The 27,893-nt window shown below is 46.7% G+C and overlaps 8 protein-coding genes across 8 annotated transcripts; 2 read left to right on the forward strand and 6 right to left on the reverse strand.

Annotated features, from left to right (window-relative positions):
* Positions 1-189: 189 nt before the first annotated feature.
* On the reverse strand, positions 190-1,443 carry LACBIDRAFT_299613 (uncharacterized protein; the record flags this gene model as incomplete). Its single annotated transcript, XM_001882570.1, has 2 exons — positions 190-889; positions 941-1,443. The coding sequence occupies 2 exons, from the start codon at positions 1,441-1,443 to the stop codon at positions 190-192; spliced, it is 1,203 nt and encodes a 400-aa protein (XP_001882605.1).
* A 1,496-nt stretch (positions 1,444-2,939) lies between these two features.
* On the reverse strand, positions 2,940-6,889 carry LACBIDRAFT_328485 (uncharacterized protein; the record flags this gene model as incomplete). The annotated part of the gene is made up of 8 exons (XM_001882571.1): positions 2,940-4,104; positions 4,162-4,383; positions 4,428-4,764; positions 4,815-4,836; positions 4,891-5,665; positions 5,724-5,771; positions 5,794-6,182; positions 6,236-6,889. 8 exons carry the CDS (start codon positions 6,887-6,889, stop codon positions 2,940-2,942), a joined length of 3,612 nt encoding a protein of 1,203 aa, XP_001882606.1.
* Positions 6,890-8,441: 1,552 nt separating this feature from the next.
* LACBIDRAFT_294595 (uncharacterized protein) lies at positions 8,442-10,154 on the forward strand. Its single transcript, XM_001882445.1, has 7 exons — positions 8,442-8,967; positions 9,021-9,102; positions 9,224-9,380; positions 9,438-9,580; positions 9,648-9,790; positions 9,996-10,088; positions 10,112-10,154. Exons 1-4 carry the CDS (start codon positions 8,484-8,486, stop codon positions 9,459-9,461), a joined length of 747 nt encoding a protein of 248 aa, XP_001882480.1. The 5' UTR covers positions 8,442-8,483; the 3' UTR covers positions 9,462-9,580; positions 9,648-9,790; positions 9,996-10,088; positions 10,112-10,154.
* Positions 10,155-13,439: 3,285 nt separating this feature from the next.
* Positions 13,440-14,057, reverse strand: LACBIDRAFT_299618 (uncharacterized protein; the record flags this gene model as incomplete). Its single annotated transcript, XM_001882572.1, has 2 exons — positions 13,440-13,764; positions 13,822-14,057. 2 exons carry the CDS (start codon positions 14,055-14,057, stop codon positions 13,440-13,442), a joined length of 561 nt encoding a protein of 186 aa, XP_001882607.1.
* A 977-nt stretch (positions 14,058-15,034) lies between these two features.
* LACBIDRAFT_328488 (uncharacterized protein) lies at positions 15,035-17,396 on the reverse strand (the record flags this gene model as incomplete). Its single annotated transcript, XM_001882573.1, has 9 exons — positions 15,035-15,055; positions 15,193-15,223; positions 15,662-15,689; positions 15,877-16,007; positions 16,157-16,286; positions 16,496-16,560; positions 16,756-16,937; positions 17,156-17,223; positions 17,330-17,396. The coding sequence occupies 9 exons, from the start codon at positions 17,394-17,396 to the stop codon at positions 15,035-15,037; spliced, it is 723 nt and encodes a 240-aa protein (XP_001882608.1).
* A 2,386-nt stretch (positions 17,397-19,782) lies between these two features.
* LACBIDRAFT_299619 (uncharacterized protein) lies at positions 19,783-21,349 on the reverse strand (the record flags this gene model as incomplete). The annotated part of the gene is made up of 4 exons (XM_001882574.1): positions 19,783-19,798; positions 19,848-20,275; positions 20,329-20,941; positions 20,994-21,349. 4 exons carry the CDS (start codon positions 21,347-21,349, stop codon positions 19,783-19,785), a joined length of 1,413 nt encoding a protein of 470 aa, XP_001882609.1.
* Positions 21,350-22,595: 1,246 nt separating this feature from the next.
* Positions 22,596-24,637, forward strand: LACBIDRAFT_328490 (uncharacterized protein; the record flags this gene model as incomplete). Its single annotated transcript, XM_001882446.1, has 10 exons — positions 22,596-23,011; positions 23,074-23,349; positions 23,406-23,520; positions 23,613-23,651; positions 23,727-23,769; positions 23,812-23,823; positions 23,864-23,969; positions 24,029-24,139; positions 24,228-24,563; positions 24,628-24,637. 10 exons carry the CDS (start codon positions 22,596-22,598, stop codon positions 24,635-24,637), a joined length of 1,464 nt encoding a protein of 487 aa, XP_001882481.1.
* A 34-nt stretch (positions 24,638-24,671) lies between these two features.
* On the reverse strand, positions 24,672-27,778 carry LACBIDRAFT_299622 (uncharacterized protein; the record flags this gene model as incomplete). The annotated part of the gene is made up of 4 exons (XM_001882575.1): positions 24,672-24,869; positions 24,923-26,924; positions 27,000-27,671; positions 27,723-27,778. 4 exons carry the CDS (start codon positions 27,776-27,778, stop codon positions 24,672-24,674), a joined length of 2,928 nt encoding a protein of 975 aa, XP_001882610.1.
* Between the last annotated feature and the right edge of the window lie 115 nt (positions 27,779-27,893).

Consider the following 27,893-nt stretch of genomic DNA (forward strand, 5'->3'; position numbering starts at 1 on the left):
AAAGTTCACACGCGTTGATCACGTCGTACCATTTCAAATCACGCTCAAAGACGCGTTCCTTTTGTGATCTCTCTCCAAGACATCCACTCTTGTCTACGCGGCTACTCGTCCCCGTCCTAACCGACGCGTCCATTCACCGCGGAGGGTCACAAACGCCAGCATACCGACGCGTCCATTGACCGCGGAAGGTCAACTCATCCTACAAACTCCAGCATACACACAGTCCCTCCACGCAGCATACATCAACACCACAAAACACTGTCCCTCTGGACTCCCAGCAGTATACGGCTTCGTATCTCCCCAATCCAACGGATTAACCGTAGGCACAACCGTCCCATTCCCAGTAACATGTCCCCTCCCAATAACACCCCTAACACCCTCCGCCCACTTCACATACCTCCTCCCAAACACCCTCGGTAGGAGCACAGCAACCCGATACGCAACGCTAGCCAACAACGCCGTCCCAGAAACCTCTCCATACCCATGTCCGTCCTCATCACTCGCATCATCCAAATAATTCCTCAACAACCCCCCATCCATACCCATCCTCATCGCACCGTCCAAAATCTCCTTAATCCACGTACTCAAATCCTTTACAGCCTCTTCCCTCTCATACCGAGAAAACAACCCCGCGGGAGCCTTCATAACCGTTCCAAGAACCCTCGTCATCCCAGCAGCAGCCCACCCATTCCCCGTGGACCATATCCCCGGATCAGCAGTTTGCGGTCCTACAATATGCCGCCACAACCCCGCGTATTCCCCTTCCTTAACCACCAACACATCCCTATACAACCCACACTGCCTAACCGCCTCCCGAAGAACCGACGCATTCTTCGTGAAAGCGCCATAGAAAGCTAGGAACGGCGGTGCCATGTACACAAAATCCGCCCTACCGCCTCCCCTTATCAGTCCCCTTTCTACAGAAAAAGGGGGAACTCACCAAAGCTCAGGCACGTCCACCCTCTGCGAAACCGCCCCCTTCGCATTCCCCCACCTCGGCGCCTGTCCAAGTAAATAATCCACCTCACCCCTCGCAGCATCTCCATACACTCCCCCAAGTAAAACCGCAAAAACACCCAAACTAGCAGGATCACCCGTCGCTCCGTCTCCGTCGCTTAGCCCGTTTGCGCCTGTGCCGAGGACGATTTTGCTTTTTGCGTATTTGAGTGCCGGGACTGCATATTCAGGAGGGGAACCGTGAAAAGGCGCTGAACTGGAGAAAACGGATAGAGAAGGAGAGTAAAGTTCTAATAACGCCTCGGAAGCGGTGCCGAATTCCCAAGAGTGGGAGGGGAGGAGGGTGGCGAGTGTTAGGACAGAGGAGATGTTGAAGCCTGGTGAGAATGGGATGGGGTTTGACGAGGGGTGTGGGTGGTATGTGGACGCGGATGCACCTTGGTGGAAGAGGAGGGTGGTAAGTAGTAGGTATCGGTTCGACACCATCTGGATAGTAATAGGGATTGTTTTTGTGAAGACAGGAGGGAGGGGTTCGAGCTACTCCTTTTCGAATTTATAAGTACTTTCTGCCCATCCGGCTGCAGATTCCAGAAGTCCTTTCAACACAATACTGTAATGGGGATCGCGGGGAGAAGCTTCATGATCAAAGTAACCGTCAACGTTTCGTTCACAGACCTATATATGTTACTGTAGAAACCTGATATTTTGATGAAAAAGAAGAATTCGTACAGAAAAAAAAGGGTAAACCACGGTTGAACCGCAGTGCCCCTAAGTAGGGCCACGCCCATAAATCGGGCGTAAGACACTGATAGAATATTTTATATAATGAATCCATCACGAAGCTTGAAAACCAGATTCTTGATCCTAGGCCTGATTCCCTATCAATTTTTGGCGCTTTTGTATACTAAGTACTTACGATGAGCGGGAACAACTTGGAACCCCTCGGTCGACATCCTTCAAGTTGGTAGGCTGGTTATAGACCCAAAATGACTAGCAGGCATTTTCGTAACCCGTCCATCCATACAATTTCAGAACATCCCTGATATTTTGGCATTGGAGACTCGGAAGAATTTACAAATCACAAAAGCGGAAAAATGGCGGGGTCAAACGCCCTCTCCGTGTATCAAATATGAAAACCATCACGAATATTGAAGACAGTTTATTTATGTGAGTAAAGGCTCCACTTGATCGAGGTTGTGCTACGGAGGAGCGCAACACGATCGCAAACTTGAAGCCGCATCCGACCTAGTATCAACTTGAAGTACTTATCAAGAAAAAGAGATGATCAATAAATTCGGAAGCACCACTTCCTTGATATCATCATGAGATGGTTGCTGAGTGGATAATATCGGCAAGCTTAGGGTGGCGTAGACTCGAGCCAATCCCTTTGTGTAAATTATTGAAGACAGTCGTTTTGGCAATAGATCAGACAAAACTCATCAGCCACACAAACCTCAAATTGATGAATCAGTCCGGGATCCGAGTCTACTTAAAGCTGGCGAGTCATAATTTTTGCTACAAATGATTTAATACATGTACTCATTAATCTGCATCTTTTACCTGGTGACGAAAACCTGTGGTAACGATTTACAGAAAAAACAACATGGCGGGAATAAAAAATTGAAAAGCTCGCGTCTGCCAGTGGGGTTTGGGGTCGCTATTGAGTCGTCGATCTAGCATGCCCTATTGTCAACTCCAAATGCATCGTATGGAGCGACGGGTTGACCTTTTTTGATGTAATTTGAAGCCGAGACGCGACGGTGTTCAAGCTGGCGCCAACGAATTGGGAGGAACTTCAAATTCCGTCGATGTTAAGTAGCCTAATGCTCTCATGCATACATCTGAGATCTCAGCAGCGTCCTTCTTGGCTCCTGCATTATTTGATTTATTCGATTTCCTGTCACACATAAACAAGATTTTCGGAAAGGCCTGTACTTGAAAAATAGGTTTATAAATCGGAATATCCAAAAAAAAAAGAGTGTTCAAGAGCTGTCGCCCTCCGTCAAATCAATGACCGGACCAAGTTGAACGTTCTGAGTTTTCTTCCGCTTTTTTCCCGCAATGTTTACATTCGCGGCGAGTGCCTGAATTGCTGTGGCGCTGGAGGTGCCAGAAGTTGCACCTGGCAAGGTATTCGCCGTCGACATAGTTTGTGTTGCGGGAACAGTGGTAGAGGTCGCTGAAGGTCCAGCAACAGCATTAGATGAGCCAGCTGAAGGGCCGGATGGTCCAGCCTTTGAGCCAGCTGCGACCGCAAAGGGTTGCACTCCATCTAAAGCTCTTCTGACGTCTGCATAACGGCCGCCCATAATTTTAGCAATGGTGTCGTCGGTGCCAATCGAAGCCAGAAAAACTCTAGCTTGCTTCTGCCGACCAGCCCATCTTGCAGCTTCGACAATCTCCTTGTGTTTCTTCACCACTAATTGATGCGGGGTGCCGCTTCGCACCGTCACATAAGTGCACAAATCCCTCGCGTTCGTGAGTCGAGTTTCCAAGTGACTTCGGCGGTATTGTGCGAGTCTAAACGTGTGCTCCGCCGCATCCAACAACATGAAAGAGTCCAAACTGTTACAATCTTCACAGCCACAGCCAACTTTGCGTAGTTGCGAGCGATTGTTGCGCGTTTTTGTGCCCAGCATATCGCGGAGGTAGGTAGCGATGAACAGCTGCATGAGATCGAGGAAAGGGGAGGTGCATATGTCAGATTTCGTCTTTACGAGGAGCTCCCGAAGACGCGGGATCAACGGAATGTAAATTTTCTGGAACTTGCTGGTGGAGTCGCCTTTACACCTTAGGACAAGGACGAAAAGCTTCGCGCAAGGACCCATGTACGACGTCAGGATGCAAAGCTCAACAAGCTCGGCGATCCGGTCTATCTTCCGGGTATCGGGTTGTGACTGGCCGTAGTATGGGTATCCAGGTTGAGAGACAACAGCCTCCCACTGCGGTATGGCCGCCTCGAGGCATTGTTCGATTAGTTTGTTGACAGCTTGCTTTCTCGTCTCTGTTTCGTTTTCGCCATTAGCCGCTGTCTCAGCCGGGGCTGGCCTAGAAGCCGGAAGATCATCGCGGTTTTCATGTAGCGCCTTGATAAACGCGACCCAGAAAGGGTACGTGGAGGTCTTTTTAATCAGGTTGGGTAAGATCCTACAAAGAAGAAGTGTTACTCTGTCATCCCTTGAGGTTCAACGAAAAGAAACGTACACGTCGCTAACACATGAAAGCCCTCCCGCTTTTGCAACTGTGAGTATCATGGGGATGTCCTCTACCAACGCCGAGTCATATGACCCAAGAGCTTGCGTTGATTGGACTTCACACCAAGTTTGAACAGCGTCCTTTTCGTTTTCCGGCGCATGTGCAAGGAGGGAATTGATGAATTGCAGCCGATCCTGAAGCCGGGTTGATCGTTTGAGCATTTCCTCGAAGCTAGGCACATTAGAAAAAGATAGCAAGGCAAGAATTTCACGTACCTTGGACGCACAGTCTCAAAATAAAAGGCCGTCCACGCCTGGAGGCACTTTTCTGTTCCAAAGGTTAGTAGCGAATAGCCGCTCGCTGCTACAACAGCTTTCCACATTGTAGGATCAAACCACTTCAAGGAGTAGTCCGCAATCGTTGTTAACGTCAGTTTATCATTCGGTTTAACGCTTTTGAGGATGAGATTCGCCATCTTTCTGTCCTCTTGTGTCGGGGGTACCGCGGTAGACATTTTGAGCCTTTGGAGGGCGTAATGTACGCCCCCAGCAGAGAAAAATGTCTCTGTGGCGTGTTCTCCGTGCAAAATCAGCAGCACGCTTCGATGATAAACTGAAAAAGGAATTAAAAATATGCCGGAGAAAATGCCGGACTATGCGCACAGTATTCCAGTTGTCCCGCGCCCTATGGGATGGAGTATTAGAGTAGAAGACAAAAAAGAGAACATCGACGACGTACGTTGCCCATATATCCTTCATATTCTTTGTCATCAGGTTCCAGGCCTTCAAAGGGGTCTTTCGGCACGAGCCACTCTTTATCGAGGTTGAGTTTATGAGGCCCAAGGAGTTTGTTACCATTCAGATCAACCACGTTCATAACAGTCAGGCTCTCGTCGTCGACCTCGAGCATCGAGGGGTCCCCTCGATCCTCATCATAATCATCATAATACCTATGACGTTTCCAGCCACCGTGACTTCGATACCCGTAGTCGTCGTCCGCGGATCCGGTCATGGTGTATTTCAGATTTGCAAGACAGACCACATAGCCCAACTCCTCCGCAACCGGCCGAAGGTGAGCTACCTTGTGGGCGTCTTCACCTTTCAGCGTTGCAGCGCCAGAAGCGAAATTGGCGGGACTATACTGGTGTTTGAGAAGGTACGCAACAATCTGCGTCGACATCGGGGGTTCCTCATATGCGTCTTTACTCCACTTGTGGAGGACGCGCCGGATTTCATTGACAGCGGAATTCATGTTGGGAAGAGAAGGGATGGGGACACCAGGTGAAGTATGGATGAGATTGTACGACAAGGCCAGCCGGTACCCGGACGTCACGGGCTTCACTTCGTGCTTTACATCCGTGTACCAAGCAAGTGCGCAGGTGCTGAGGAGCGAGTTGGGTGATAGGTCGATTACCATCGTTTTTGACGCATGTGTTACGTGGACCTCACCCCCCGTATACAAGGATGGTAATACGATGATGAGGGTGGCGAACATCCCATCCGCCTTTTGAGTGCTGCGAAAGTTCTTGAATCAATATCACATTTTACGGATATAGGGAAAAAAACGCTTACTCTTGATGAGGAAGGAAGCTGAAAAAGTCGTCAGCCATAATGCGGGATCTAGATAAGCAGTCAAACTTACTGCGAACCGGTTTCATAGAGAAGAAGCTTGTACAACTCGCATTTCGGCAAGGTAGAGTAAGGCACAACACCAAGTCCTTGCCAAACCGACGTCATTGCCAAGTTTTGAATATATGGTTCCCATGCAGGGTTGAGGAATTTGAGGTTCGAGGGTTCGATCTCCCAGGTGTCTCTGACTTCCCTATCGACCACGGTACGCTCTCCATGTCCAAACGGAGCCTGTGCGGAGCAGGAGATAATAGATTTTGCATCCCTCTCACTTAGAGGAAGTCCAACCATGCCCAAGCCTTCAATGCTCAAGCAGGGATTTGGAGCATGAGGAAGCTTAGCTGAGTAGTACGCGTTTCCCTTGAAGTTGAAGTCACCACTCAAGGCATCGTCCAGCTCTTCCTAGTACAAGATGGGGTTCGTCATCGGGCAAAGCGGAGGTGGTCATAACTCACGATCAAATCTCCACCCTCTGAAACCTCCGACGATCCCTCATCCTCGTCTTCCTCATCCTCATCATCATCCTCGTCGTCCTCATCCTCCCCATTTTCGGCGTCCCCCATTTCATAGTCCATATTGGTCTGCGGACAATCCCACTTCACTCCGTCGCCGGGCTGCACCGTCTCCATATTCTGGTCGTCCACCGGAGCGTATATAATAGGAGGGTAATTGGGTTCCGAAGCATCACCGACAGCGGGGTCAATCCCCGCCATGTCTTCAGGCCCTGACTCGACAATGGATGTTCTGAGTCCACTGTTTATGGCCTCCAAAGTAGAATTTGCGTCGTCTGGTACTGCCGCGGAAGCCGACGTGACGGTTAGAGAATCATTGGAAGCCACTGGGTCGATGCCTTGAGGCCCTGACTCGATGTTTGATGCCCCACATTCATTTTTTGATGGTTCCAGTGCAGAATTAGTGTCGTCAGCTGTTGCGACGGACGCAGCCGCTTCCATAACTTGCGGCGACTGTGCCAGCAACGCCGCCTCAGCCGAGGTTCCAGGTTGAATTGGTGCTGGAGCTTCACCGAGAAGCTCCGACGCTATCTCGCTTTCGCTTGCAGATGCGACCAGAGGAGAGGGCCTAGACGAAGTTGGACTGGTTGTAGCCATGATCGAAGGAAGGTAAGAAAGCGCCCAGGAGCTTCAATTTGCTCAATGATAATTTCTGTAACACGCGTCTCGTCACACCACATGTGCTTGTGACATCATCACCACACTTGCAGGTCACTCTCCCCTAAGTCCTTTACAAAAAATCCACAGAGCTCACTTCTGCAATTTGACATGCAACAGATGAATAATGGTACCAAACCCCTGGATTATCGGGGAGGCGATTTAATTTTTGAGAAGACCAACCTTGCTTGGAGGACCTTTTTAGACTTCATATCCGGGTTCAACCCAGCCTAACTTCCTACCGAGCAACCAGAAACACCCAAACCCAGATATTCTGTCCAGGCGGGCAGAAAAGCACTGCGAATTTGACTGAGATGGGTCGGGAGAGGGACTGGAAGGATCCTTTTACCGGAAGGGCGTTTGAACAAGTACTCCAGTAAAAGAAATTTTGGGACCATGACTTTGAGCAGTTATGCTGATGAGGGGTTGCTCAAGATAATAACCACAAAAACGTCTGATCGGGTACAGGACCTCGTAACCATTTATCCGAACACCATCAAATAGCGGCCATAGTGAGACGGAAAATATACACGTTCGAGATTTTCGCCCGTGAGGAGGCAGATGGAGACTCGGACTCGGCTTGACTTTTTCAGGCATTCCCAAGAAACTTGGGATGGGCGCGTCGGATGACCCCTGAATCAAAAGTTTTGTATTTTTCGAGGTGGTATTTGTTGCCGTGGGCCCCAACTGGTGGGTGTTGTCGAGTACATCAACCAACGTCCCATAGAATAGTTAAGTACATAGTGGGCCGTATGCCAGCGCAACCAGTGCTGAGGAACGGAAGTGACGCAGACGCATCCACCTCTTGACAACACCTGTGGTGCCCATTCGATCTAGAATCAAATGTCAGATATTGACAAGTAAAGTCAACGTCATAGATTACTCGGAAGGTTGCGCTCATGACCATGATCAACGAAGCAAAGGAGAGCGAGTTCCATGAGAGACTCCAGATTTGCGTCAGATGATTATCGATGCGTCTCGCCAAAGTTCAAGTATAGAAAGCCAAGTGGTCATTTGTAGCGTCAAGTGGGCATGAGGACGTCACGATTGGCGCTCAGCATAACAACCTAGAAGTCCTATGTCATTTATACCGTCATGTGCCCCGATGTTGTAGATCCGGACGAGGCAAAGCTGTGTCGCGGGTTGATATGTTGCGACCTTTGAGGAATCTGTTATCGTATCTTCTAGGCTCATTGAAGCAACCTGGGCCTTCCAAGCGCAAATCGCTTGGTCTTGAAGGCTTCCTTTCCCTGAGCGTCTCGTTATAGGTACTTTGGGCCATGTGAAAAGCCTGGGCTGGTTTCAGTAATCCCGCAAGCTCGCTTCGCCAGGTGAAAGCAAGAAGGAGTTGGATACTTGAAAGGTCATAGTGGTCAGGAGCACAGCAGCTGCGGTGTTTACAGAATTTTTGTTTTGATCCAAAGTATATATACCAAGATCAAACCTAGCGAACCCTGGGCAAACACTCCGACCCCTTTCCCCCACACCTTCTCAAACACTCACCACCACCACTACGTTCACCACGACGACCACCATGGCAACCACGGAGCCAGCCACGCCTCTAACGAGCAGTGAAAACGAGGCTTTGAACATGGCAGAAGTCTCGCTGGGACCAACAAATCTGTTAAACGCCCCTGGTTTTGAGCCAACGGCGCCCGGCACAGGAGTCTCAGGAGCACTTTCCTCAGCGAGGACGTCTTTCACACGTGTTGGGCTGGACGATGAAGCCCCTGCTTCACACGACCGACCCTCAACTTCCCTATCAGAAGCACCGCGAGTTCCTGCCAACGAAGCAATCGACAACCCAACCTCAACCTCCACTGCCGCCATTCTTCCCATAGAGCCCTCAATGCGGGTCGAGCAACCTCCAACTATCGCCCAAGAAGTGCTGGTTCCTCAAACACCGCAAACCTTCATTACTTTTCTCCTTATCTCGGGACGGAGACGGACTATGTCATTTGAGCCTGAGACGACGATAGGCAGGGTTAAAGAGCTAGTATGGAACGGTTGGCCTGGAGGTGCGTAATATGTTCACGACCTTATTTTTCTGTTATCTGACGTGGTCAAACAGACTGGCAGGATGAGCGACCCCCAGCACCCTCTTATTTAAGAATACTCTACTTGGGCAAAATGCTGCAAGACGATGATACTTTAACAAGTTGCGTGTCTTTTGCCTTCGTTGCCTATTCTCTCGCCGCTCTTTATCGAAGATTTAACCCTATCATCTACTCTCTTTTCCAAACAATCGAACTCGTCTGACTTTGATATAAATAGACCTCAAACTGCCAACACACACGCCGCAGTCAACATCAAACGGCTCTGGCTCAACAACGCCTCCACCGACAGCTACCATAGTCCATCTCTCAATCCGACCCTACGCTCCTCCTGGGGACGGCGACGCCCCCAAAAAGAAGAAACGGGGGAGGGCAGGTGACGGTGCGTATCGTTTCCCCCTCGCCCTGCTCTATTAATAGTGACACGGGTTTAGCGAACAACTCGCCTACGGGCATGAACGGAGCTCGTGACGAACAGGCCGGAGGGGCCGGGTGTTGTGGGTGTGTCGTTTGCTAGCCTGGCTGGATTGAGGCAGGAAGAGGACATGAGAAAGAGGGCAACGGGTAGCCTTCATCCGTGAGTTACTATCTTTTTGACGATACGACATATAGGTAATGATGACGTATGATACGCATTGGCGCAGATTCATTCAATTCGACCTGGACCCATGTCATTGATATCTATTACTTCAACCCTGATTCGAGCTTTGATAGGAGGCTTCAAGATCAACTATAGCGCCTCATCCATCCACACGGCAACTCGCTCGCCGTCATTCTGCCTTGCAGAGTGTGTGCTGTTGCATGCCTTCACACGCCATGCCGACGTCAACCTTGACGTCCGTGTTCCGTATTTGTCCATACGTCATTCAAACTCTTTGTTATCATGCAAATCCTTCAACCATTCTTATCTCACGAAACTACACGAACCGCAAATGGCCTTCGACATTCCTTCGATCATACGAGCGTCTATGTATGCTGAACCACATTCATAGGCTGATAACGCCGCCGATTGTTCCTATTGGGCCCTTTGCTGCCCGCCCGCCTTATATCCACTCAGGCCATGGGAACTTGCCTGTTCTCTACACGTTAAATTACATTTGTTCTTCAGGGTCTTCTCTGTCCAAGTGGCTTGTTTTTTACTGCTACCTTGAATAACCTATGGTACCACTTCTTTCCGGTGGCATTGCCTTTGCTATTACTTTCGCATAACATCTCTTACGTCACCTCACGCAATTGCTCGATGGGCTATACTTGGGGCCGAATTTCTACTTTACAGATATCAACACATCTACAGTCATTCACCGGTCACTGATACAACACCTGTCACTGATACAAACCACTCTCACCACGTCAATTTTGCCTCTCCTCCTTAGAAAAAAAATAGATACAATGCTCTTGTGTATGGCTACCTGAATATTACATTCTCCTATCCATTTCTTACTCCAGAAGTATTATAAGTCTGTCTTTACCAAGTTTGATGTGTTTTCAGGAATTGTGTCAGGCCTTTCGGCTCTGATGTACTCAACAAATATATTTGGTCTTGGACTTGAAAGAAAGGCCGAAACCAGGAGAACATATATATATTTGAATTTTGTGGACTGAGAGCTGGAATCAGCAGTAAATGGCGGAAAAGTAGAAAAGAGTCTTTCGAACTGATTATTTGTCAATGTCACACATCCCAATTGGGAAGACAGAGAAAAATTCAGTTTTTGCGATCGGCTGGTCTCACCGTCTCAGAGCACAAGAATGGCAGGACGCGCCAAATCCGACGAGAAGAAACGACAGATCCAACGTCAAATCAAAAATGGCCTTCTTGTACGTGCGGTCACACTGTATCGACATGAACGCAAAGCCACGCAGGGCTGTAAACCACTCAGCCTCCGACAAGTCTGCACACAGATTCAAGACGAGCACTTTGCGGAAACCCGGAAGTCGGTCAAGCTAGCTCCAATGACAGTCCTCTGGCTTGTCAAGGGCGGGAAGCTGAAAAGTACCAGCAACACTGAGAAATCATGGTTGCACGTCAGGGAAGCTGACAGGGTCATCGACTACGCTCTGGAACTCGCAGCCCGAGGGTTCCCACTCAGCCACCAGAGACTAAAGGACCATGTCGATGGGATCCTTAGAGCCCGTTTGGGAAGTCGTTTCCCAGCCAAAGGCGTTGGTGTCAATTGGACCGCGCGCTTCGTCACGAAACATTCTGATAGGCTTCAAATGTTCTGGACCCACAACCTTGATACAAAAAGAGGCCGAGCTGTCAATCCCGCAACCAACAAGGAATGGTTTGACCTACTGGAGTCTGTCCTCAATGGGGAGAGAGACCACGAGTTTGATGAACCTCCTTCGGATAGTGACAGTGATTCAGATGACGATGATCCTGACATGCCTGGATTGTCTCATGTTGAGGAGTTGAACCAGGCACTGGCAGGGGATGAGGGTTATGTCGATGATGAACCTGACAACGACGACGTACCAGAGAGAGCCCACGAGTTTGATGAACCTCCCTCGGATAGCGATGGTGACTCGGATGACGATGATCCCGACATGCCTTGATTGTTCCATGTCGAGGAGTTGAACCAGGCACTGGCAGGGGATGAGGGTTATGTCGATGATGAACCTGACAACGACGACGGACCAAACTTTGTCCCCATTTTGGAAGAGAACATCTACGGAACAGATGAGTCGGGCTTCTTTCCTGAAGGTGGAGTTAAAGTGCGGGTGATAGGCCCGAGAGGAAAGAAAACACAGCACCAGCAATCGGATGGCGGAAGGGAGAACACCACTGTAATGGTGACAATTTGCGCAGATGGTTCCTCAATCAAGCCTGTCGTGATCTACAAGGGAAAGCATTTTCAAGTGAAATGGGATCAGAACAATCCTACAGAGGCTTCGTGAGTTCTAGAAATCTATCACTTGCTGGATCAAGTTCACAAACGTTGACAAGGCTGGCATACTCCCAAAAGGGGTGGACCGATGGCGAGATTGGTGTTGAGTACATCAAGGACTTTGATGAGCAGACCAAAGAAAAAGCGAAGGGTCGTGTCCGCGTCCTTCTCGTGGATGGGCATAACTCACATCACACCTTGGCCTTCCTTTTGTATGCATGTGAGCATCGCATTCACGTCCTCTGTTATCCTTCCCATGCAACCCATGTTTATCAAGGTCTCGATGTCGTCATATTCACGAAGTTGAAGCTGTTTTGGACGCAGGAGAAAGACAAATGGCTGCGCGAAAAGAGAACAAAGGTCAACAAAACGAATTTTCTTAGAATCTATGGTGCTGCTCACATTCGAGCCCTCACCCCGGAGAGCATCAAGGAAGCCTTTCGCAAAACAGGTGTATGGCCATTCAACCGAGATGTCGTTACCGCGGAAATGATGGCCCCCAGCCTGGAAACCTCTTGCCGAGGACATCTCCCCATTACTCCAGCCACCCCGCTACGCGCCATTACAACTCTCATCCATCGGGCTAACAAACGAGCTCGAGAAATCACACCATCGCCTGAGAGAAGCAACAACGATAACTTACCTCACACACCCACTCATACGGTGTGACGAGACCTCTTTGAAACACCTGTCCGCTCAGCACTCTCATCACTCCGCACATCTTCCATGTCCTACCTTATCACCTCATCACCCATCCAATCAACCTCTCAGCCACCATCCTTCACTCCAGTTGTGATATCCCCCCAACAAGCCAACCATGCACAGCTTTTGAGTGCTAGTGCTGAGACCGTACGTGAACTCGAGCTTCAAGAAGCATTGAAAGAGGCTCTTGCCAAGGGGCAGCGTCAGAAACTTAGTCTGATTGAGATGCAATCAGCCATGGTCCTCAACGGCATCTATGTGGAGGACGTACGAGGTCAGCTAACAGCACAGGAAGAAGTGGCGAAGAACAAGAAAAAGGAAGGGCGATTGGTATCAGATGGACGCCCACGACTTTACACAGCAAAACAGTTCACAGAGGAGGTCAGGGCACATACCGAAATGGCAAACCGAAAAGCCGTCGAGAAGCATGTCCGCAAAGAGAAACGCGCAGCAAGGGCCGCAACCATGGGCGGTTACAAGGCTGCAGAGGTTGTGCGGCTGGCGAAAAACAAAGTCATTAGGGAGGCGTACAAAGAGGAAGTGAGGCTGTGGGATATTGAGAGAGATGCGGCGAAGTTGGAGAAGCGACGGCCAGCATGGAAGAAACCGGTGTTGAAGGGACGTTTGATCCCAAAACCCCCCGTTCCAGCTGTGATGGGGGAAGACCAAGGAACGGGTGCAGGTGGTGACTCAGATGATGCGGAGGGCGGGGAAGCTGATGCTTCGAACAGTGATGCCTCAGACAGTGACTCTTCGGGATCAGACAACGAGTAGACAGATATAATGTTCAATACATTGGGATCCCTAACAATGAACCCATTGATCTGACTACCTATCTGTGGTGTTGACCTAATCCTGACTTTTCTTCGCACTCTTCAACAGTTTCCCTCCCACATATGCCATAGCCTCCCTCAACGACTGCATCTCCTTCTCCAAACGATCATAATCTTTTGCAAGCCGGATGTTCTCGTTGGTAGTCTTCAGATGGGCTTCTTGCACGCAGATGAGGTCTTTGCGTGTTTGAGTGAGTTCCTCGTAAAGTTGGTCGCAGTTGCTGAGGACCTCCTCGCAGCTAGCGCACTCGACTTCTCGAGATGCCCCCTCCGCAACAAGGTTGTCATGCCAGGTTTGAGAATCGATTTGGGAATCAAGGATTCCCAACGGTGCGAAGTCCCTGTTAACCGCAGTACATTAGTCACGAAAGATGTAGTATATAATGTAATGAACTCACTCAACAGTCTTGAGTGCAGCTTTTCGAGCGCTTTTCCTCCCCCGATGCTTGCGAGGTGGGCTCCTTATATCAATCGAGTCGACGAGCTCCAGGTGATGGAGAATGGCTTTCTGCGCCGCTTTGTTGGAGGCAGCCTTGGAGGAAGTAGAAAGGGAGGGTGAGTTCAAGCCATGAGTTCGGTCCACAAGACAGGGACGAGTAGGGCTGGAGCTTGGTTGATACGTCGAATCGGACATCGCGGTTGAGACGTTGACAGGATGCAAAAAATAAAGGCAAACATTGATTGATATGCCTTGATTTGGTGTTTTGTGACTGTCTCATTGACTCGTGTGGGGGCCGTTTTCACTGAAACCTTTCTACTTCAGCGAGCTGGAGAGGGAAAAATTTTTGAACTCTGTAGTTGCATTAAACACATGTATTCTTGTATTCTAGCCTACTTAGATTTTGAGGAATGGACATGAGATGGTGAAGATAGAGAAACTACAAAATTTTGTATCATTGACTGGTGAATGACTGTACATGTCCCTAATCTCGGCTCCAGATGTGTAGAGAGGTCCGGTCCGGCGGTCCGCGGAGTTTAAAGTCGGAGGCAAAAAAAGCGAACAAAACACGAACACAGGACCTCTCTACTACATCTGGTGCAATTTGATCAGTAGGGGTAGGCTCGTGTGACAACGTCACGGTGGTCACTTTTGTTCACACCATTCCTCCTCCTACTCAGGCAACGAAATACAGTCATTCACCAGTCAATGAGGCACCCAAATAAAGAATGGCGTCGAAAATTTTAAATACAAGGGATTTGGACATTATGAACTGAGAGAAGTGTGCGCATACATCGTACCCTATGTAATACCTAGTTATAAACTCAAATTCACGTTGTTGAATAGTATATCACATGTTATCAGTGCTGCCAACGAAGATCAGTGTGAAACCAGTCAATGAGGCAGATGTCACACTGTCCTAATTTGGGCATTTTGCTTAGTCACTTCAGTTTCCCATCACTTCGTCAGATGTCTGTGGCAAGTGTGACAGAATGTGACCTTCCCCCTTTCAAGTGTGATTTGGTCCATTCAGTGGTTTTTGGTTCACTGGAGTATCAGCTCAGCTCAAAACTCTTGTAATTGAATATTTATTGAATGCCTTAAGATATTATAAAACAAAAATGGCTCTTTTCCGAAATCTAGGGCCAAGATCACTCAGATAATATTCAGTTTTATGGTGAAGGAGCACTTATCTACAGATATCAAGAGATCAAAACATGCTACAGCTTAGAAACTTGGGATTACTATAAAGGCTATATATGCGCACACAACGGAGAAAGAATTAAAGAAATAGCTAGAGAACTGACCCCGGAAAAGTGTTTTGACTCACTGAGTATTGTGACTCAGTGACTGGTGAATGACTGTAATACCACCAACTTCAATGTTCTTTCTGAAAATGAATTTATTACACTACCTTGATTGGATCTGAATAGTTGTCTATTTTTTTTTCTCTTGAAGAGGCATGCTACTTGGTCAAAATCAAATGCTGATCACACAACCACATATTTTACTAATAAATTTCTGAGACTGGTGTGGACCTGCCTAATGGTTTGGAAACCATGTAGACTATATGTTTTGGCCGTATGGAACTGAGGATGTGCAAGTTTCCTGCTTTGGACTGTAGGGATGTTGCACAAGCAGATAACATCTTTTGCCTTATCCAATGCACAAAACTGGGTACTGTGAAGTGCAAAATGCTGTCCTTTGTCATTGATTTGTACATAGGATTGAAGAGAATATTAGCTTTTATTTTTGCAAGCTACTTTTGAAAGACTGAGTTTGTTTCCTGCACCACTGACCTTTCAGAAGGCTTGTACTCTCCTTCAACTATGATTATATGCTCACAATGAAGCTAAGGTGTAGAGCTCAGTTATTTTATACTTTATTGGTGATAAAGCATGCTATAAATCTCAGAAATAATTTTGGAGCTGACATGAAAGTTGTAGAGATGATTTGGGATGCAGGACTTCTTGAGGATGAGGTGTGTTACTATGAGCCTGTCACATGAGCCTACCCCTTCCTATCAAAATGCACCAGACATTATAGGGCAGGATCTTGTGCGTGAATTTTCTCATTTTTTTGCCTCCGACTTTAAAGTCCGCTGATGGGATCTTATCTCCCTCCTGGACAGCGCTTGATCCTGCCCTATAATGTCAGGAATGAGACTAACATGTCCCTATGTTGTGGCGGTAATCAATCAATTTCTCTCAAATTTTTCTTCACCTTATGGAGAGACAGTACTCTCAACTATCTGACTGCAGGAGATGTCAATCTGCTGGACAGGTCTGTCATACCTAGTGGATTGCCCATACATCCAGCTGTCCTTTTCTATCTGTCGTTCAATCTTCATGAACAACACACATCCCATAGCTCCCGATTCGTCTTGATACTGCTTTACCTTCCTCATCTGACTTGTCAGGTTGCCTCAAATGACAATCAACTAGGTCAATCAATACAACAGGATATGTGTAACAGATGTGCATCAGCAAATCTACAGATTACTTGTCGGCTTTTTGCAACTTTTTGCAGCTGACAGCTTGTTGTATGGCAGATATAGTGTGCAAAAAGTATTTAGCATAATATTTCCCACAAGTTGCAGTATTCCCTGTATAACTGCACTAGTTCCAGCCCACCAAATAAAGTTCTACACATGTAGGTCCTGAGGACGTTGCCCACCTTGGTTGTCAGAGATGAATGCCTTGAGTTCGTCAATGAGTTTAAGTATGTCAGGGTGACATTCAAGTCAACACACCAATTTGTTTTGCACATCATTATGTCAATAAAGTGTCCAAGGCTCGCAATGTGGTCTTTGCAACTTTTGCAGTGGAGTCTATGGTGGGGACTATCCCTCCTCAGGAGGGCTCTACAAGTCAAGGGTTGACCCTCATCTCACTTTTGCCTGTGAGGTGGCAATTTGATGTTGATGGTTCCTTCTTGGCTTTGTTGGAGGATGTCCAGGTCCTCTTTCTGCGTAGGCTTCTGGGGCTCCATAAAAGATCTATGTGTGCTGTCCTCTTCACAGAAACAGGGGTCATGCCCATTAGTTACTGCCATATCATCCTTGCATTGCAGTATCTACAGTACTTGCTAAAACTACCTGCACATCACTATGCCTGCACTGCCTTCAATGATGCCTGTGTCCTGCATGCAGAGAAAAAGCCTTCCTGGGTGGGGGATATTGTCTTTGTGCTCTCCTGCCTTCAAGTCCCAGTTGTGCTGAAGCCTGTCCATCTTGCTGACCCTGACTCAATTCCAGATCTTATAGCTGAGGTTGAGGCATCATGTGCACGCACTTTACAGAGGGACATTGACAAGTCTGAAAAAATGGTCCTCCTCAAGAAACACATCTCTGCTTCTGGTCCTGTCAAGTTGTCTGATGTGCTAAGGTATCGACACTGCCTTGACGTTGTTGTTCCTGCACACCACAAGGCACTAACACAGCTTCTTACCTCCTGCCATGCACTCACCATGAATTCCCTTTGGTGGGATCCTGTTCAGTGAAGGGATGTTCCATGGGAGCTGAGGTTGTGTCATTTTTATCATGATGGGCCTGAGGATGAGTGCCACGCAATGCTATAATGTGTTGGAAGTGAGGCACTTATGCAAAGGAGGGGGCTCTTCTTTTCAGATGCCCAGAAAGTCGTGCCCAGCATGTAAACTGCAGTGTTGACTCTCCCTCCTCTGGACTCATTGCGCTTCTTGCCACTTGGTGGGTGAAGAAGGGATTGTTGTGATCTTCGCAAAGTACACCTTTGACGTGCTCGGTATTTTTAATTCAGTTGAACTTCACTTGCATCCTGCATTGTTCCCCCCCACCCTCTCTCCTTAGTGCTTCCTTGGCTTTCCTTCCACTGCTCCTTTCTTTTCTTTTTCATTGTGTTGTGTTGTGCTGCAGTAGTTTGGCTTTGCATCCTGTGTCTGAAGTGTGCCACATCTGTTGCAGATGAGACAGTTGAGGTCAGTTGAGCTCATCCTGGGTCACAGTGAGTTTTGGCTGCAGTGGCCCCTCCACAAAGGTTTTAGCTGTAGGCCCTGCCATTCTGGTCGGGGGTGGGCTTTGTCTGGTCAGTCAGCTGATCACAACAGTGGCAGTGTGGTGTACTCCATAGCACGATTGTATTTTGATGCTGTAGTTGTGTATCGGGAACTGGTTGTTCCTTATTGGGACCGCTCTGGAAGAAATCTATCTATCTATCTATCTATCTATGTAGGTGTAATGGCGTGATGGTATATACTCCATGTGTGACCTAGAATCATCATATTTACTTGTATTTGTCCTTACTCTGTATAGTGTTGTGTTCACAACAAATATACTCACTTTGCCACCACATCATATATTACATGTGGACGGAGTCACACCCTTTCTGTACAGCTAGGCAGCCATACGCCTCCCCTCCAGGATACCAGAGTCCTGCACTGGGTGACCACGCCCCAGTTTCTGGGTCACAGGATAAACTACACGTGGTACCGCTTTGCGGCACCACATTACGAACTCTTTCATGTGTACCATGAATCTTCTCCGCCACTAGTGGCTACCACTAGTTATCATATAAAAGAGGTAACTGCCTATAGGTCCCTGTGTATCCATCCACACTCTTTATGATAGGGAATCATTCCTGTTACCATGTATTTTCATTATCATAAACCTTGCGCTTTTTTCATTAAGTGTAGGTAAGGCCTTTGGCCTCCCTCATAAGCTAGCCTTGGGTTATCATTACTGATTTCATTGACTTGCTTAGGCAATATCATTGGAAATTTCATTAGCTAAATGGGTGATATCATTGCGATTTTCATTAGCTATCTGGTCAATATCATTGCGATTTTCATTAGCTATCTGCCCAATATCATTGAGAATTTCATTTCCTACATGGGTGCTATCATAGTTGTAGTTTTCATTAGATACCAGAAAATATCATTGGAAATATCATTTTCTACTTAGACAATATCATAGGAATTATCATTAACTACTTGGCTTATATCATTGCCATTTTCATTAGCTACATGGGCGATATCATTGCATTTTTCATTACATACCAGAAAATATCATTGGAAATATCATTTGCTACTTGGGGAATATCATTGGAGTTTTCATTAACTACTTGGCCCATATCATTGCAATTTTCATTAGCTACATGGGCGATATCATTGCATTTTTCATTACATACCAGAAAATATCATTGGAATTATCATTAACTACTTGGCCCATATCATTGGAAATATCATTAGCTACATGGGCGATATCATTGCATTTTTCATTACATACCAGAAAATATCATTGGAAATATCATTTGCTACTTGGGCGATATCATTGGAATTTTCATTAGCTACTTGGTCAATATCATTGCAATTTTCATTAGCTACATGGGCGATATCATTGCATTTTTCATTACATACCAGAAAATATCATTGGAATTATCATTAACTACTTGGCCCATATCATTGCAATTTTCATTAGCTACATGGGCGATATCATTGCATTTTTCATTAGTTACCTTGAAATTTTCATTAACTACATGGGCAATATCATTACAATTTTCATTTGTTATATGGGTGATATCATTGCAAAATTCAGTAGTTGTCCATGCGATATCATTGAGATATCATTGATTATCCATGGCGGTATCATTGCAAATTTCGCTACTTATCATGAATTATATGCGAAGATAGTTGTCGGTGTGATATCATTCACAGTGCATGCAATATCATTTCAAATTTCATTACTTAGCACAGATATATCATTGCGGCACCTTTCAGAATCTATCCATAACACACATCATTACCTTGATTGCGGCTTTCGATACTCCTTATTCAGTATTAATTTGCACAGCAAAAAAAAGAAATTAAATTTCAATAAATACACGGCCGGCATGTATGGTGTCAACTGTCAAGGGTGGCATCTATGAGTAATGAAAGCACTTAGTTAACCTGAATGACATCTATGTAAAGGGATTAGTTGATGAAAACAATATAAGTGTTCAAACTTACCTTTTGGCGTTGTTTGACTGTGGGGCTTGCAGCGCAAGATCTTCGCGACCTCGCTTGGTTCCTTTCGCGGTACGCGCGACCATCTCGTAAATCTGATCAATGACCCACTGAACGTCTTGAACAGCCGACCACGCACGCAAGCAAGGGGGAAGATGTGAAGGCAACACTCGGATCCACCATGAAAGAGCCACAACAACGGTATAGAGGCCGGCAGATCCACCTTTACGGAGCAATCGCCAGTCCTCGTCAGGCGGGGCCTCGTAAACGAACGATGCGTTGTCAGACAACCTCCAGGTCGGCTGGATGGCAAACCACCAATTCATGAACGAGGAGCCGTAGGTATCCGCGTCGACCTCGGGCGGTACCTCTTTCTTCTTACTCTTGATCCACGCTGCAACCTCAGCTGGACGCGAAGAGGTAGGTAAGTTCTGCAAAGTACCATCAGTATGTCATAGCACAACAGGTAGAACTAGGAACTTACCCCAGTAGTCGTGTTCAAGCATTCTAAACGGAAGAACGAGTTTATAAGCTCTTGCCAAGCATTATCCTTCGAAATAGCACGCAAGTAACCCGGCATACTGGTGTTGACAAGCCAAGCGGGGGGGCTAACCGTAAGCCGAGAAGCCACGTCACCACTATCGACGTCCATGGGCTCTTCTAAGGCAGAGACCTGTGCACCATCATCAGCAGTGGTAGGTGCCGCGGACACTTGAGAAGGGGAATTCGTGTCGGCTAAAGTGGACAGCGTGTCAGAAGGGCGTGAAGGGGGCAGGGCGACAGCTGATGGGAGCTGAGTGGAAGTTGGCGCTGAATGTGCTTCCGGCGAGGTAAGATGTTCTGCAGTATCCGTTGTTGAGGCAGTCGGGCTGGCGGATAACGTGGGTTTGACGGCGACTGGGACGGTACTGGTGGAGCCAGTCAACACTGGCAGAGATGGAGGAATGGAAGCAGTGGAGGAAGTTTCCTCGAGCGCTGTTGCAGCGCTCGGAGAAATTTCGCCTGATTCGGCGGTGTCACGAGCCTCGGAGTTGATCCCGTTAATTCCATTTCTCGTCGCCATAATACTATCAGGCGTCCTGGAAGAGGATTCGTTGCTTGAAATTGGGAGTTTAGCTGTGTGCACAATGCCAGGTACGTGTTTCTCACCTCGGTCCTTGGAGCGGACTCCTCGTCTTGTCTCCTTTCTTTACTGATCCTATCTGGCAGTTCTCCATCACTTGGCGCAATAATTCCTTGTTTCGGGCTATGTTTGCCTCTCGAGTGAGCTCGTACGCTGACTTGCTGCCTTTTTTCTTCGTTTTTACCCTTTCTCCCATCTTCTCTTTGCTGCCGACATCCTTGTTCCTTTCTTTCTTTTTGACACCATCTTCGCTATTGGCGTCCTCCTCGTTAACGGCACCTTCTCTCTTATGGGCACTTTCCTTGTTGTCATCAGCGTTTCCGGTACCGCTCTCCCCAACTCCTTCAGGTGAGTTGGATATCGAAGTTAGGCCTCTTCCCATCCGGACCTCAGCAGCTAACAACTTATTAGTAAAAAGCTTGGCTTATCATGGGCAGGACTTACGGAACGCCTTGTGTAGGAAATCATCAAAGGGGTCGACGATATGCTCGTCATAGGCGGCCTCTCCAAGAAAACCCTCGAAGTCCAACTCATTGGCCGTCTTGCCACAATTCAACCTTATCAACTAGCTAGTGAGAACCTGGCACCACAGTCGGTGTATACATAGCCTTACATGTATGTCATTATTTTACCATTCTGACGCGGTTCAGGTCCTCCGACTAGGAAAGTCACAAACCATCCCGTTTGCTTGAAGATCGATTCCCCCATCACGGAGAGAGTGCAGGGAAGCTTATCAATGGCACTGACGAAGGGTAAGTAACTAATTCTTTCAAAAACATCATCTCCTTTACTCACGCCTGGTAGGCATCATTTCGTTTGTCGGTCTCTTCATCGAGCTCAGCTTTCATCGCCGCTCGACGCTTTCTAACGTCCGCCTTGACTTCCTCCGTCTCCTCCGCGTACTTGCTCTTAAGGAATGAGTTCATGAAAGCGAAACGTCCCTGAGGAACTTTGACTCCAGGGTTTTCGTCTTCCCATTTCGTCTTGTAAGCTTCCCATTCGCTATCAATCACGGCCTTCCATTTACTCTCGTAAGTCATCGTCTGGTAGACTTGCCATTCTTGGCGAAGCCTTGGTTGCGTGATCTTCAAAACGCCCCGATATCCCGAACCTGATGTCGAGCCTCGAGTATGGTTATGAAACCACGACTTGATCCGCTGTCAAAGTTTATGTGAGTTATGTGTACATTTTATGTCAAGGGCATTTACATACCTCATCCTCTTTATCCTTCTTCGCCTTGGTAGTTTCATCGGGACCGCCAGCAGTGGCAACTTCATCCTCTTCGACAGGCCACAACTTCCTCCATTCCTTAAGGATTTCAGGAAAAAATTGAGTTGATGTCGTCTTGTCGGCTTGGGAATCAGTGAAGGCGGAAAGGTGTTCCTTGAGCCATTTCTCTTGTGAAGGGGTAGTCCATTTGCGGCGCGTCATGGTTGTCGATGCGGTGGTGGGTTGGTTATATTTTGACAGTTGTTTATGTTCTAGATGGTTGGTAATTTCAACTTTGACGTGTCAAGTTAGGGTTCAGTCTTTTTAAATCGGGTATTTCCAGGTTTCTCAATCAGATACCACCATATTGACACTGCACGCCATCTTTCTTCTCGTCAATCGCAAAGCCCCCTCTGGTGATGAACGGTGATTCTCTCCTCTCATTGAATTTCGTGTTAACTAACTCAACTACAGGACCACCGCCCCCAATTAACTATGCCACCCATCCGAGACGTGGCAAACAAAAGCCTGCTGCAAGTTTGACCCCATTGCATGGCGCTGTGCTTTCTCAACAAGACGGACGGGCTGACATTTCCCCATCCAAACAGGATGGTCGAGGTGATGCTCAGCGTGGCCAACAAAATCCTGCTGCAGATTTGACCCCATCGTGTCCCGTTTTCACCAACAGCGCCGTGCTCTCTCAACAGGACGGATGGGCGGATGTCTCCCCATCCAAACAGGATGGTCGAGGTGATGCTCAGCAGGACCGTTTGGCCGACACCCCCAACATTATCGACATTCGGCACACTGGTTCCCCTCCTTATCGGCAAGATCGGTCAGACATTTTTGGCACCACCACCGTTAACGTTCTTCTAACTCTCCCTCTGAACTGTACAGCTTCCCTGGTTCTCCCAATGGGCCATCTACGCCTCGAACCCCTCACCCCTCGCCTCGCAGGCAGCAGCACAATGGTTCATCTCCGTATCAGCAAGATCGATTGGACGATTTTGGCACCACCACCCTGACACGTTCTTTTAATTCTCCCTTTGAACCGTACAACTTCCCTGGTACTCCCGATGGGCCGCCTACTCCTCGAACTCCTCACTCTTCGCCTCGCAAGACCAGATTTTACTCTGTTGTTGTCGGAAGACGATGTGGAGTGTTTGAAAGTTGGTAAGTTGTCGTCAAATACTTTGACTGCCGTATTATCTCATATTCTTTCGATCTAGGGCATACGTTCATGCCTTGACCTCTGGTATTCCCGGAAATTGTCAGCGTGGCTTCAAGACTGCAGAGGCAGCCCTCCAGGATTATCATGAGGCGAAGAGGTTGGGTTTGGTCAAAGTCTGCAGGTTCCCCGGTGACGAACTCATTTTTGGACCCATTTCTGAGGCGGAGTTGTAGTTTTACCATAGCCAGCTTTTGATTGTGCATAGCATTGTTATTCCGTTAACGCTCTAGTTGAATTACATGCAGTTTGTTTGAAATGTGGAGGTTGTTGAATAATTTTAACGATAGGCCTCAATATTATGTGATGAATGAATGTTCAGTGGACACTGCGAGCGCAGGCTGTTCGCAAAAATGTATTCAATTGTATGCGATTAACTGACTGAGGGTGGACTAAATGTTCAGTAGATTCTACAAGTTGTAAGTGTTAAGTGTGAACTTGACTTCTCTGAACTTGAAGGTGGTACCGACTGCCAATCTTCAACTTGGTCACTCTATAATGAGGAGCGCAGGCTGTTCGCAAAAATATCAGTGCATGTCATTGTCGTTAAGCATGTAGATATTTTGTATGCCTTACATAGACATTGTTATAGTACTATTCTTACACAGATATTGTTATACTTAGTGCTATCTTACTCAAAGTTCAAGCGGTAGATCACCAACTTTCCATTACCAATGGTATCAGCCTCAGCGATCCTGATAGTTACATGTTCAGCTTGGAGAATTTGAAGACTACGTCAGTTTATTTGGGAATATCTTTAATCCGTGTCAAGCTGGATGGGTATTGAAAGGAATGCAGACCATGATATGACCCGGAAATTCAGTACTTTACACTCCCACTGCTTGTCCGACGGACTTTCATCGGACCCTGCCATTTCCGATGGACTCAGCGGACAGTCCATTGGAAGTCCGTCGGAGTCCATTGGAAATGGTTGGATTCCGCTGCTAGTCCAGGCAAAGTCCAGTGAAAGTCTGCTCAAGCCACTTAGAAGCAAGAAATGGTTGGACTGGCCGGATTTTGTGTCCATTGGACGTCCGCTGGACTTCCGCTGGATTTCCGATGGACAGAGGCAGAAACCAGTAATACTTGCTAAGTCATCAGTTTGCTGGACTTCTGCTGGACTTCCGAGGGACTTCCGATGGACTTCTAAGCAAAAAAGGTACATCAGAGTGCTAAGTAATCAGTTTGCAATTTTTATAAGTGTACATTTAATAATTCAATAGTGGGGTTTGAAACTTGTTAAGTAGAGTTTATATACATGTTTTGCTTACTCAGCTTCATCATCTTCAGTATCATCACCTTCCTCTTCCTGCATCACTTTAGCTGCTTTTTTGGCTTGGCGGGCAATAACTTTTCTAGTGTGATAAGAAAGCATCGTGTGAATAAACCAGTTGTAGTTTTGAGGTGTCATTCTCTTGAGGACTGATTCAAAACCTCCAAGCCATGCATTGAGTTGTTCACAGGCCTATTATTGGTTTATTAGTTTATCAATATTACAAAGATTCAAATTAGGTTTACCTGAGTATTAAATGCTCGTTTGTCATATGTTGATCCATCAGAAGCTATGGCTTTTATAACTAAATTTGGAGCAGACCCATCTGTGGGAGCTGGATTACACCATTTTCGACAAAGAACATCTTCTTTCCAATGTTTCTCATAGTGGAAAGTATCAACTATCAATCGTGTTGTTTCTGACCACTCATCCCAGTGACCTTGTGCAGCCATATGTTTAAGCACTTTACAAGCTTTATCAATGCAAATATAATCTGGACGTGATTCCTTTGTAGGATAAACCTTCTTCATAAAGGCCAGAATGTTTGACTCTGACTCTGATTTGGCAAATTTTGCCCATGCTTCAACAACACCACATGGACAACAAATTGTTTCAACACAATAAAATGTTGCAGGACCAAAAAAGTGCTTTAATTTTTTGGGTTCTGGAGCTGGCTGGTCATGTGGCTGAACTTCACGCTCAGATCTAGGATTCCACTCTGGATTTTCTTGCTGGCGGTTCAACATTCTTTTTGATCCTGCCAAACTTGCAGCTGAGTGATCCAGCAGGTATTTATTCCAAACACTTTGATGAGCTGCACAGGCCTTTGTGGGGCGAACCAAGGTCTCTGTGCAATCTCTAACACGACAGCGATCGCCAAACTCATGTTCATGTACTCGACACAAGGCACCTCCTCGATAATTAAGTAGATCACCAATGCAACCATCAGCAGCACAATGCTTTGTGCCATTAACCATTCCATCAATTACTCTCATGGTTACATTCCGCATCTGAACTGTGTTCTGTGCAGAAGTGGAAGGATCATTATTTGGGTTCAAAACCACATCTGATGTTGCTCGATATGGTTGTGAACACTCAGCACATGCATGACCTTTAGCTGGTTGAATTAAACCACCATTTCCTAAAGCTGCAAAAGCTTCTTCTGTTACTTCCTCTATTGATGATACATCTCGAGTGACAAAATCAACCCCCGATATTTCAGATGCCTGCCGGATAGATTCCTGCATGAAAGCAGCCCACACCTGGCGGCGAGACAGTGTGATACAGTCATTGCCATAAGTGTCATTGAAATAATTTCCCCAGCCAGATGTAGATGCATGAAGATGATATATTCCATTCATCACTGAAGATGAAAACTTGCGGTCAACCCAAAGCTTCTGGCAAATTTTAATATACAATGCAGAGTTCAGATATAATTGCATAGCTTCAGTATTCACAGTTGAAGCTGTACGTTCATGATCTGCATAATAAATAGTTTCACAGTTGTTACAATATCCAGAAAGCAACTGAACATTTTTAAAGACCTCTGTGCCTTTGATTAAAGTCACTCTTGGAATATGGCGTGTTTGGGTATTTTGTTTTAAAAAACATCGCCCACAGCCTGCAGTTAAACAGACAGAAGAGTTTGGGCAAATCAACAGTGCTGGTTGAATGGAACTGTGTGATATGTGCTTCAAAGTACCAGTGAATTTTTGTTTATTATTGTATGGGTAAAGGCCCAATAAATGTGAGAATCCACCAAGTTTCACAGCTAATGATGAAACATTACTCTCTCTAGCAGTTGCATTTTTAAACATGGATAGCTCATGTTCTGAGAATAGGGTTTCTGCATCATTGTCACCAAGTTGTTCAATAATTGCACGTGCTAAACACTTAATCCATGATGTTGCCTTAGGTCCAGGGTTTTGTTTAAAATTGAGAGAGAGAAGCTCTGTATTGTTGGTCATTGACAGCAACATCATGAAAACTGTTGGCAGAGATATTTTTTCACCAAAGTTGTTGATAATGAAGTCACTAAAGTCTTGAAAGCTTATGTCTGGGAATGGAGCAGACTGTGGGCTTGCTAAGACATGTGGAATCAAGAATGTCATCCACAAAAGCAGAGCTAACTGAGAACTCAGTCCAGTGAGAGCAATCATGTAGGCCAAAAAGCTCAAGTTGCCAGCAAGACCATCCAGATAATAGGAAAGAACCAGTGCACCCAAAAGACCGAAAAGATTCAAACTACTGTACAAATGAAAGTCATGAGAAATACACAGATGGTAGTACAAAGATAAGACCTGTCAAGGTTAGCATACTTACTATTTGCGCTTGGAAGATCCACTCTTGGAAGTGGCCACCTTCTTAGCAGATCCAGCAGGCTTCTTTGATGTAGATGCTTTCTTGGATGTGCTAGAAGTCGCCGCAGATGCATCCTTTGCTGCTCCTTTCTTCGGCTTAACCAACGATCCTCCATTCTGCACCCATGCAAGAAGCTCTGCAAAGTGATATGCCTTCAACTTCACCCCAAACAACTCTTCCGTCTCCATACATTCCTCTTCATCACTCAGCCACTTTACCATCTCTGGATACTCCGCTACATGAGGAAAAGTCTTGGTCCAAAAGTCATGCCAAGTCGATTTGCCAATGAAGAGATTTGGAATGTCTCTACCGACAGGCAGTCTAAGTCCACCTGGCCAAGTCCCATCCTTCTGCATCTTCTTGAATTTCTTCTCAGCCTCAAGAAGAGCAAGGTATCGAGTGTAATGCTCCTGAAGTTTTAGAGCATTACCAGTACGGCGTAAGGCTACTGGAATCTCAAGAGCATCTGCCATTGCAGTTTGCTCTTGGGTGAAGTGAAATCGAACACCTGGGAGCTGAGCAGAGGCAGAGGCGACAGGAACAGATTGGCTAGTGGTAGCAGGAATAGGAAGACCAGCACTAGCAGCAGAGACAACAACAGTAGTAGATGAGACACTCGGTAAAGCGAAGTTGCTCTGTGGAATTATTAAATGACCAATCAGCAAGTAAAATAAAAATAATTACCAAAAGAATCTGAAGGACTGGCTTGTTATTTTCTTTGTGCCAGGTGATCTCTTCATCTCCGTCAACAGAAGTAATCTCTTCAAAAGAGCCCAAAAGAGTCCAGATAATGTCATAAACAAAAATAGTATATTCTATTCCAACCAATAATGTCAGAAGATGTGTAGAATTAAG

This window comes from Laccaria bicolor, genomic scaffold, assembly GCF_000143565.1.
Source record: "Laccaria bicolor S238N-H82 LACBIscaffold_17 genomic scaffold, whole genome shotgun sequence".
NCBI classification, from domain to species: domain Eukaryota; kingdom Fungi; phylum Basidiomycota; class Agaricomycetes; order Agaricales; family Hydnangiaceae; genus Laccaria; species Laccaria bicolor.

What these genes read in the sequence shown, in the direction of transcription:
- LACBIDRAFT_294595 (XM_001882445.1), top strand. Translation starts at nt 8,484, where the DNA reads ATGGCAACCACGGAGCCAGCCACGCCTCTAACGAGCAGTGAAAACGAG. An exon ending in ATGGAACGGTTGGCCTGGAG is followed by an intron (nt 8,968 to 9,020) that starts GTGCGTAATATG and finishes GTGGTCAAACAG; the next exon opens with ACTGGCAGGATGAGCGACCC. An exon ending in AAGAAACGGGGGAGGGCAGG is followed by an intron (nt 9,381 to 9,437) that starts TGACGGTGCGTA and finishes ACACGGGTTTAG; the next exon opens with CGAACAACTCGCCTACGGGC.